The 11,780-nt window shown below is 41.9% G+C and overlaps 1 protein-coding gene across 2 annotated transcripts; it reads left to right on the top strand.

Annotated features, from left to right (window-relative positions):
* The first annotated feature begins 8,761 nt into the window (after positions 1-8,761).
* LOC139415623 (ATP synthase membrane subunit j) lies at positions 8,762-10,462 on the top strand. Of its 2 annotated transcripts, none has more exons than XM_071163737.1 (4): positions 8,762-8,853; positions 9,482-9,605; positions 9,971-9,991; positions 10,300-10,462. In XM_071163737.1, exons 2-4 carry the CDS (start codon positions 9,482-9,484, stop codon positions 10,311-10,313), a joined length of 159 nt encoding a protein of 52 aa, XP_071019838.1. In that variant the 5' UTR covers positions 8,762-8,853; the 3' UTR covers positions 10,314-10,462. The 2 variants fall into 2 exon arrangements, with proteins under 2 accessions (XP_071019838.1, XP_071019839.1); XM_071163738.1 differs by lacking the exon at positions 8,762-8,853 and adding an exon at positions 9,338-9,381.
* The last annotated feature ends 1,318 nt before the right edge of the window (positions 10,463-11,780 follow it).

Raw genomic sequence — 11,780 nt, forward strand, 5'->3', positions numbered from 1 at the left:
ATTTAGGCAGGTTGCCTTTGTGTTCTTGGGCACAGGGACTATGGTGATCTGCTTGAAACATGTTGGTATTACAGATAACAGATGTTGTTATTACAGGTAACACATACCCAGCACCATCACACTGGGGAACAACAGGGACTCTGTCCACTTTTACGGCATGCCCAAGCTGTGCAGGAACTCTGGCCAACTGAGCCATCTGGCCGCAGCCTGTACAGCCATAATCTGTAAAATCAGCAAAGGCTTCAGAATGCAAATCAACATGACCCTGCAACCTGTGATGGAGGTAGGGGCACTACTACCGAAACTGCCCCTTTTCTACGCTGAACGGGCCAATGCCACAAACCCCCCACCCCCTCTGCCAGACAACAACAACATGAAGACCCAGACCACCCGACCACCTGCCCCCCTCCACACACTCCTTAACGCCCCTGACCCCTCTCCCATACCCCACAGCCCCTGATTCCTCTCCCCCGCTCCTTAATGCCCCTGATCCATCCCCCTACCCCAAATTTGAACCAATAATACACATCTATGTTTGGGGAAAATCAAGGCCTGACAAGACCAAAAAAAGACGTCAATGGACATCGGCGTAGGTCCGTGCTCAGTGGATACCCTCAATGTAATGACCTTGCTGAGAAATCTCTGCAGATTGCTAATTCAAAAGCAGACGAGAGGCCCCTACCTCAGTCTCCTTGAGTACCACAACCTTCTAAATCAAATCAAATGGTATTGGTCACATACACATGGTTAGCAGATGTTAATGTGAGTGTAGCGAAATGCTTGTGCTGCTAGTTCCAACAGTGCAGTAATATCTAACAAGTAATCTAACAATTCCCCAACTACCTAATACACACAAATCTAAAAGGGGTGAATGAGAATATGTTCTGTTTGAACTTGTTATCAGTATAAAAGACACCTGTCCACAACCTCAAACAGTCACACTCCAAACTCCACTATGGCCAAGACCAAAGAGCTGTCAAAGGACACCAGCAACAAAATTGTAGACCTGCACCAGGCTGGAAGACTGAATCTGCAATAGGTAAGCAGCTTGGTTTGAAGAAATCAACTGTGGGAGCAATTATTAGGAAATGGAAGACATACGAGACCACTGATAATCTCCCTCAATCTGGGGCTCCACGCAAGATCTCACCCCGTGGGGTCAAAATGTTCACAAGAACGGTGAGCAAAGAATGCTGAGTTGCATCCAAAGAACACCATACTTACTGTGAAGCATGGGGGTGGAAACATCATGCTTTGGGGTTGTTTTTCTGCAAAGGGACTAGGACGACTGATCCGTGTAAAGGAAAGAATGAATGGGGCCATGTATCGTGAGATTTTGAGTGAAAACCTCCTTCCATCAGCAAGGGCATTGAAGATGAAACGTGGCTGGGCCTTTCAGCATGACAATGATCCCAAACACACCGCCCGGACAACGAAGGAGTGGCTTCGTAAGAAGCATTTCAAGGTCCTGGAGTGGCCTAGCCAGTCTCCAGATCTCAACCCCATAGAAAATCTTTGGAGGGAGTTGAAAGTCCGTGTTGCCCAGCAACAGCCCCAAAACATCACTGCTCTAGAGGAGATCTGCATGGATGAATGGGCCAAAATACTAGCAACAGTGTGTGAAAACCTTGTGAAGACTTACAGAAAATGTTTGACCTCTGTCATTGCCAAACGGGTATATGACAAAGTATTGAGATAAACGTTTATTATTGACCAAATACTTATTTTCCACCATTATTCGCAAATATATTCATTAAAAATCCTACAATGTGATTTTCTGGATTTTTTTTCTCATTTTGTCTGTCATAGTTGAAGTGTACCTATGATGAAAATTACAGGCCTCTCTCATCTTTTTAAGTGGGAGAACTTGCACAATTGGTGGCTGACTAAATACTTTTTTGCCCCACTGTAAATATATGGATGAGCGATGGCCGAGCGGCATAAGCAAGGTAAAATAGATGTTATAGAATACAGTATATTCATCTGGGATGAGTCATGTAAGATATGTAAACATTATTAAAGGGACATTATTTAACGTGGCATTGTTTAAAGTGACTAGTGATCCATTTATTAAAGTGGCCAGTGATTGGGTCTCAATGTAGGCAGAAAGCTCTCTGAGTTAGTGATTGCTGTTTAGCAGTCTGATGGCCTTGAGATAGAAGTTGTTCTTCAGTCTCTCGGTCCCAGCTTTGATGCACCTGTACTGACCTTGCCTTCTGGATGGTAGCGGTGTGAACAGGCAGTGGCTTGGATGGTTGTTGTCCTTGATGATCTTTTTGGCCTGCCTGTGACATCGGGTGCTATATGTGTCATGGAGGGCAGGTAGTTTGCCCCCGGTGATGCGTTGTGCAGACCGCACCGCCCTCTGGAAAGCCTTGCAGTTGAGGGATGTGCAGTTGCCGTACCAGGCTGTGATACAGCCCAACAGGATGCTCTAGATTGTGCATCTGTAAAAGTTAGTGATTTGGGTGACAAGCCAAATTTCTTCAGCCTCCTTAGGTTGAAGAGGCGCTGTTGCGCCTTCTTCACCACAATGTCTGTGTGGATGAACCATTTCAGTTTGTCTGTGTTTGGCCCCAGTGTTAAGGGTCAATGAAGTGGAGATTTTTGTTTCCTACCTTCACCATCTCAGGGTGGCTCATTGAGTGCAATTTCTATATTTAGAAATTTTGAATTTTAAAATATAGAAATACATTCGGAAAGTATTCAGACCCCTTGACTTTTTCCACATTTTGTTACGTTACAGCCTTATTCTAAAATGTATTAAATAAATAAAAATCTCATTAATCTACGCACAATACCCTATAATTCCAAAGCAAAAATGGGTTTGGAGAAATGTTTGCAAATGTATAAAAACTAAAAACAGTACTTTGTTGAAGCACCTTTGGCAGCGATTACAGCCTTGAGTCTTATTGGGTATGATGCTACAAGCTTGGGACACCTGTATTTGGGGAGTTTCTCCCATTCTTCTCTGCAGATCCTCTCAAGCTCTGTCAGGTTGGATTGGGAGCATTGCTGTGCAGCTATTTTCAGGTCTCTCCAGAGATGTTCAATCAGGTTAAAGTCCGGGCTCTGACTGGGCCACTCAAGGACATTCAGAGACTTGTCCCGGAGCCACTCCTGCGTTGTCTTGGCTGTGTGCTTAGCCCAGTCTGAGTTCCTGAGAGCCCTAGAGCATGTTTTCATCAAGGATCTCTCTGTACCTTGCTCTGTTCACCTTTGCCTCGATCCTGACTAGTCTCCCAGTCCCTGCCGCTGAAAAATAAACATCCCGACAACATGATTCTGCCACCATCATGCTTCACCGAAGGGATGGTGCCAGGTTTCCTCCAGACATGACGCTTGGCATTCAGGCCAAAGAGTTCAATATTGGTTTCATCAGACCAGATGATCTTGTTTCTCATGGTCTGAGTCCTTAAGGTGCCTTTTGGCAAAATCACAGCAGGCTGTCATGTGCCTTTTACTGAGGAGTGGCTTCTTTCTGGCCAATCTACCATAAAGGCCTGATTGGTGGAGTGCTGCAGAGATGGTTGTCCTTCTGGAAGTTTCTCCCATCTCCACAGAGGAACTCTGGAGCTCTGTCAGAGTGACCATCGGGTTCTTGGTCAACTCCCTGACCAAGGCCCTTCTTCCCCGATTGCTCAGTGTGACCGGACGGCCAGCTCTAGGAAGAGTCTAGGTGGTTCCAAACTTTTTCCATTTAAGAATCATGGGGGCCACAGTGTTCTTTGGGACCATCCATGCTGCATAAATGTTTTGGTACCCTTCCCCAGATCTGTGCCTTGACACAATCCTGTCTCGGAGCTCTACAGACAATTCCTTCGACCTCATGGCTTGGTTTTTGCTCTGACATGCACTGCCGATTGTGGGACCTTATATAGACGGGTGTGCCTTTCCAAATCATGTCCAATCAATTGAATGTACCACATGTGGACTCCAATCAAGTTGTAGAAACATCTCAATGGTGATCAATGGAAACAGTATGCACCTGTGCTCAATTTCGAGTCTCATATCAAAGGGTCTGAATACTTATGTAAAAAAGGGTATTTCAGTTTTTTTTTTTTATATATATACATTTGCTAACATTTCTAAACTTGTTTTCGCTTTGTCATTATGGGGTATTGTGTGTAGATTGCTGAGGATTTTTTTCTCTCGTTTAATTCATTTTGGAATAAGGCTGTAACGTAACAAAATGTGGAAAAAGTCAAGGGGTCTGATTAATTTCTGAAGGCACTGTATGTACCTTTTTGGGCGACCCAACCAAATTCACATAGTAATTAGTTATAGATCTGTCATTCTTATTGAAAGCAAGTCTAAGAAGTGGTTGATCTGTCCTGTGTGCACAATTTCTATGCTTCCAATTCTTAAGTTTATTTTTTGCATCTTTTACTTTCGGTTTGGTACACAAGCTTCAAATAGCTGAAAATACAATATTTTTGGTTATGGAAAAGATTCTTCACATCGGTTTTGATGGTACATGGATTATCTACACTATACTTGCTTGTTTTGTCACATAAACTGCATTTAGCCAAACTATTAGAATTTTAGCAACCAGGAATTGGTGGAGCTATTTCTACATAGCTGTCTCTGATAGCTATAGGACCACAGAGACACAAATTGTATTCTGTATTATTGTGCATGTTTATCTTACATGCTGGTAGCCTGGAACAAATGTTATGGATAATGAATGTGCACTTTTCAATTGCAAACTACGAAAAACACTGCCGTAGCTAGTAATAGCAATAGCAACGGAGATTCTCTAAATTATGGACCATCTCTGATAGCTATAGTACCGCAGAGACACATTGTATCTAGAAAATTTGATGACTCTGAGGTGAAATATAGCACATTTCTTTGCTTTTTTAATTGGTATTTCATCACCTGCCAAATACAAATTTAAAATGTCCCTACTCCTGAAAAAGTTAATTGGGCTGGATAAACTTAAGTGGACTTGACCTGAGTATCATTAGCCGGAGCCCAGACTCGGGAAGAGCTCGGTCTGCTTGAAGCCCCCAGAGTCTCAACCGGAATAGGCCAAGACTGATGACTGGGTACAGTATGCCACGAAACCCTAATCCATTTTGGTCCGCACTGCCAGCTATTGTTTGCCAACTGTGCTAAGCTGAATCATGCAAACCCTGATGAAAAATAACATTACTCCAATTTTAATAATTGTAATTGTTCTAGTGTCTTATATCTAATGGGTGCAAGGCCCACAAACACTATGCACATGATTATAGAGATTTAAACCATAAACCAGATATCAACCAAAATGAGACGTATTTTACATTACTTATTTTTCACGTCTTAATATGGTTGTGATCTGGTTATAAGACGTCCCGACCAGATTTCAACCAGAAAAAGACGTCTTTATCACGTCACATGCCCACTTCGTTGCTATTTGGTATGGAAGCCAGCAACCTTCCCTTAGGAATAATGGCAAAAAAAAGTGTGTTGGCACAGGCTACCAGGTATTTTCAGACACACCCTCTTATTGCTGAAAAAAAAGAAATATCCCTTTTTCAGGACACCGTCTTTCAAAGATAATTCGTAAAAATCCAAATAACTTCACAAATCTTCATTGTAAAAGGATTTAAACACTGTTTCCCTGCTTGTTCAATGAACTATGAACACGCACATGTGGAACAGTTGTTAAGACACTAACAGCTTACAGACAGTAGGCAATTAATTAAGGTCACAGTTATGAAAACTTATGACACTAAAGAAGCCTTTCTACGGACTCTGACAAACACCAAAAGAAAGATGCCCAGGGTCCCTGCTCATTTGAGTGAACATGCCTTAGGCATGCTGCAAAGAGGCATGAGGACTGCAGATGTGGCCAGGGCAATAAATTGCAATGTCCGTACTGTGAGGCAGAGCTACAGGGAGACAGGACGAACAGCTAATCATTCTCGTAGTGGCAGACCACGTGTAACAACACCTGCACAGGATCGGTACATCCGAACATCACACCTGCGGGACAGGTACATGATGGCAACAACAACTGTCCGAGTTACACCAGGAACGCACAATACCTCCATCAGTGCTCAGACTGTCCGCAATAGGCTGAGAGAGGCTGGACTGAGGGCTTGTAGACCTGTTGTAAGGCAGGTTCTCACCAGACATCACCAGCAACAACGTCACCTATGGGCACAAACCCACTGTCGCTGGACCAGACAGGACTGGCAAAAAGTGCTCTTCACTGACGAGTCGCGGTTTTGTCTCACCAGGGATGATGGTCGGATTCACCTTTATCATCGAAGGAATGAGCGTGACACCGAGGGCTTTACTCGAGCGGGATCGATTTTGAGGTGGAGGGTCCATCATGGTCTGGGGCGGTGTGTCACAGCATCATCGGACTGAGCTTGTTGTCATTGCAGGCAATCTCAACCCTGTGGAAGTTATCCTCATTCTTCATGTGGTACCCTTCCTGCAGGCTCATTCTGACTTGACCCTCCAGCATGACAATGCCACCAGCCATACTGCTCGTTCTGTGCATGATTTCCTGCAAGACAGGAATGTCAGTGTTCTGCCATGGCCAGCGAAGAGCCCGGATCTCCCATTGAGCACATCTGGAACCTTTTGGATCGGAGGGTGAGGGCTAGGGCCATTCCCCCCAGAAATGTCTGGGAACTTGCAGGTGCCTTGGTGGGAGAGTGGGTTAACATCTCACAGCAAGAACTGGCTAATCTGATGCAGTCCATGAGGAGGAGATGCACTGCAGTACTTAATGCAGCTGGTGGCCACACCAGATACTGACTGTTACTTTGGATTTTGACCCCCCCCCCCCCGCCCCTCCTGTTTCAGAGACACATTATTCCATATTCTATTCTGTTAGTCACATGTCTGTGGAACTTGTTCAGTTTATGTCTCAGTTGTTGAATCTTGTTCTGTTCATACAAATATTTACACGTTAAGTTTGCTGAAAATAAATGCAGTGAGAGGACGTTTCATTTTTTGGTAAATTTACGTTCCCGTGCCAGCCGGGTGGTGACCATCCAAAATATATTCAATTTCTTTCAAACCATTAGTATTGGTGATTCAAATAAATTCCTAAACCAGCCATGACTGAATGAAAATGAATTGGTAGCCAGCTGCATTATCCACAGGTCTCCTGGAGATGCATTATTAGGGGCTTTTTGACTTGGTTAGCAGTGTAGTTTGGTTAGGTTTAAAATCACATTTTAAAAAGATAATTTGTAGACATAGGCAGGGTTTATGACGACCAGGTAACTGCTAGTGACTATCAGGCACAACTACAGTATAAAGTGTTTTTTCTCAACGTTGCCGGGATGCCTACTTATATCAGTACACTCGTAACAACCTAATTATTATGAAGCATATTAGATCAAATAAACCACACGTCGCAAGTAATCCATAAAAAAATGGTTAACCAAATTCGACACATTGACCTCCATTCAAAACCTCATCGCTTGGTGAGCAAAGAAAATACTAAAATAACGCCACCTGCTAGAGAAGACAGATTTTGGGCCCAGTTATCCCTCTCGCTTCGCCTCTTATTCTCGGGAATAAAGCATTTAGTCCACTCAGTAACAGGAGACAGGTTTCCATTTACCGAAGTTTATTTGACAAAACCAATGTCACAACAACAACAACAAAAACATTACCACATGTGTAATGGAAGTGACAGATATAGGATAAATGTTCTAAAGATCAACAACATTGTTATCCGTTCGACAGGGGTGGATCGTTCTGTTGTCTTACTTTCTTTATTGCATCACTATGATGGAAACTGTTTTTCGAATAAATGATTGACAAATAATTTTGAAGGTATGTCATCACATAGGCCTAACTAAAAAGTTCCACCCCACATCCACCCCCTCTACGGCCTATTTATTGCCTACCTCCCTACTCTTCTACATTTGCACACACAGTACATAGATTTTTCTATTTTTCTTCTCTATTGTGTTATTGACTGTACGTTTGTTTGTGTAACTATGTGTTGTTGTTTTTGTCGCACTGCTTTGCATTATCTTGTCCAGGTAGCAGTTGTAAATGAGAACTTGTCCTCAACTGGCCTACCTGGTTAAATAAAGGTTAAATAAAAAATGAATAAACATTTAATTTCAAATGCCTACTGCTTGCTAAATAAATGACAACTATAAAAAATAATGTTTCTTTGCAGGATAAGGATTGGCCTGACTTTCAAGAATGCCGGAATTGCTTTGCCTTGCTTTTCTGGTTGGCAGAATGCAAGTTTCACCATCCAATTATTTCAGATTTACAGGAGTGCAAATTTCACCATGGCACGGGCTGTGGTAATATGTTATTAGAATATGGAAAAGAATTGTCCAGTTAATTTTGCATTATAACCATGCTGTCTTCCGCGGGCTACCTGAGACATGAAACAGATAGGTGGGAAGGCATACAGGCTGTCTCAATTTATTAATACGCAATTAGCCTCTATGCATAATGGGAACACTTCAACCACCTAATTTTTATTCGACACTGTGGGTTTTTACAAATCAATCATTTTTTAGGTCTTGTGAAACAATTACCTCTAGTTGTCTTTATCGAGACAATATAGTTATATGGAAAGGCAACTGTCACGTCTATTTCCTATGCAAACTTTCTAAATGTCGCCAAAAATTCACTGGACAAGTTAATGAAACAGCAGATTTTCTATGTTATATCGGTGGGTCGAGTGCTTTTTCTGGATGATAAATCGTTGCTACCACGGGGTGGCGATGTGGCTAAATCTGTATGTGCATTCTACTATTTCTCTGCTTGCTGCAAAAGAAGAAAACTGATATCCCAGCACACTCTGCGACACACCATACGTTGTTTTCGTTGGAAAGTGACCTTCTTCGCACCGGACATCACATACTGAAGGTAAGGCCCTAAAAATATCTTTTATTATGTCTGCAAACCAATACCTAGTGCAAAAATATCAATTAAATATGTCAGATTACCTTGTTTAAAAAATATATATATCAGGTTTACCTACGCGTGCCAGCCATGACGACAACCTCTGCATGAGGCCCAACGTTAGCGAGCAAACCGGCTAACATTTAGTTGCAGGAATTTAGCAAGCTAACCTTGCGTGATTGTGTAAATGTAGCTAGCTAGTTTTTGCTGTTACTTTTGACATAGACATACATACTAACTAGTGTGCCTTGATAACGTAAGTTGACACTTATAACAACCATGTATCAGGACAACTGGGTAACGTTAGCTAAGGAGGCGGATATGGTTGAAAGTCATGCGACGTCCTCTGCTTCAACGGTAGTTCTGTTCGGTGGGCACATATACCATGTTGCTTGCTCGGCTATACAGCTAACGCTAGCTAACAATCTTTCACCTAGGCGTCTCTCACCTCCCACGTACTACAAGCTAGCCAGCTGTAGTGGTACTGCTAAGGTACACTTGTTCCAAGTTCATTTCCTTCCATTGCTGGACCGACCCTGTTTTTTTGCCTGGAAAAAAAATCTATTTGACAGAATTCTGTTATTTTTCACAGATGGCAGGGCGTGTATTTTCAAGCTGGTGGGCCAAGATGAGCCCTTACTACACTGGGGCGTACCAGGAGATGTGGGTCGGCCTGGGTGTCATGACATACCTGTACTACAAAGTATCTTATGGGGGTGAGTTGTCTACTGCTAAATTGAATAAAAGTTTGACACCAAAACTTCTGAAATCGTAGTACTGTACTACATGTCTTCATTCATTTGAATAGTTGGTGGCTGTGGGCAATAATGCGTGAAGCATTATCTTTCATTCTTGGTAAGGCACACCAGACTTGAAGAGGATCAACTTTAGTAACTGAACACGATCTTTACATCAGTGATTGGAGAAACTCTATCATGCAGCAGTAGAACACTACTGCAATTTCAGAATTGGCTTTTTAATGGCGCGTATTAACTTTGTACAGGGCTAGTACACCTGTATTTGGATAATGTATGGGTTTGCTTTTTAACATCTTGTGCCCTTCTCCCCTTTCTAACTTTAGGAAAGAAAGCAGTTAAAGGAAGTAAGTGCAACATGTTTTCTATTTGGCATTTCATGTTATTCAAGTTTACTGGGATACCTACATGGCAGATTTGCATGTTAAAACAGCAATACATGAGCATGTTCATGGAATCAATAAAAACAAAACGTTTATACTTTATGATGTATTAACCAACATTTCATGAGATGACATTGTGGCTATCTTACACTACCTACTGCAGCAACATAGGCAGTAACACCTGACATTTAATAAGCTAACTTTAACAACATCATACATTTGAAGTATTTTGCAATAGTCTGTATGCATTGACACTTGTTTTTTTATTTCAGAGCCTGCACATTGATTTCATCACTATGCTGAGCGGTCACCCCCTTTCCCCATGTGAAATAGCACCCCATGTGAAGCAGCTCAATTTACACCATAATGTCTGTCCATATTGTCTGTTTCTTTGGAACAATAAAATGATCTACTGAGATCACTAGAAGGATGATACATTTTTGCCATTGTATTCAGTGATCATGTTAATCTCATCAACGGGTTCAAAAAGGTGGGGTATATGTTAAGTTAGTCAACACATTTTTCTATTAAACCATTGACTTTATTTTAAGGTATACATATTAACAATATTTGTGGGTCTTAGGTTTATTAGGATTTAAGTGATTTGTTATGCAAACACAAGTAATGTAGTTCTGGCCAATCCTTAATACGATCTTTATTATCTATAACGAAGGCATACTTATAGTTTAAAGAGCAAGTTAAACAGAAAACACTCCTATGCTGTGTTTACACACAGGCAGACAAATAAATGCAAATCCTTCTAATTGATTTTCAGATCTGCTCTGATTGGTCGAAGGACTAATTAGTGGAAACTCATTCCGTGTATGCTGTCTCAATGGGCATAGTAACTCTTCCCTATTCTGAAGTGTGACCATATTTTTTTTATTGGAAACATGGGGCAGACCTGTTTTCCAACTGTGGCTGACATTGTAGTTGATTCTAGACCAGTCACGTGTGACTACCTCTTAATCACCCACTTCTACGGGTGGAAAATGGGAGACCCTGGATAAAAATACGTTTTAAACGCTTATTTGTTAGCGAAGGACACATTCAAACCAATGTATCGAATGGTATATATTTTGTTGATCAAGGAAGCTTCTGCAGCATGCCATCTGTCTAACCAGGGATCATCAACTATATTCAGCCAGGGGCAGATTTTTTTCTTGAGCGGATGGTCGGGCCAGAACGTGAGCTGATTTGTTGGTGTCTTCAAAGTCAAGCCGTAACAATTTTTTTTAACGATTCACTGCGGGACTAAACAAGCAGATAAAATGCGGGTAGGTAACCTTCGCAATGAAATTATTATGGATAAATATGAGATTATTTGACAAATGGCAGCCGAACATGTCACCAGAATAAGAACCTCTATTGGAAAGGAGCATCAAGCTCATAACGTGCACTTACACCACCCTATGAATTTCAAAATTTATCTGTAGCCTATTAAACTGCATCCTTTCCCAAGCCTTAGTGGGAGGACCACAGAATGTTTACTTCGTTATGGTGGTTTCCACCATTTCTCGCATAATTATTTTACTGAGATAAATATCCCACCTTGTCTAGTGTATTTTAACTTGTCGACATCTGGAAAGTTTAGCTACAAATTTGATGTTTCCATGGGGCCTGTCATGCTGTGGCTATTTTAGCATGTACATCTTGTAGTTGATGAATACCAGCAAAGCCACTAAACAATACATTAATTGCGCTGTAATGGTGACAAACGGTGCTCACGGACTGTTAGGGCCTACACAAAATA

The sequence above is a fragment of the Oncorhynchus clarkii genome, chromosome 8 (genome assembly GCF_045791955.1).
Source record: "Oncorhynchus clarkii lewisi isolate Uvic-CL-2024 chromosome 8, UVic_Ocla_1.0, whole genome shotgun sequence".
Taxonomy (NCBI): domain Eukaryota; kingdom Metazoa; phylum Chordata; class Actinopteri; order Salmoniformes; family Salmonidae; genus Oncorhynchus; species Oncorhynchus clarkii.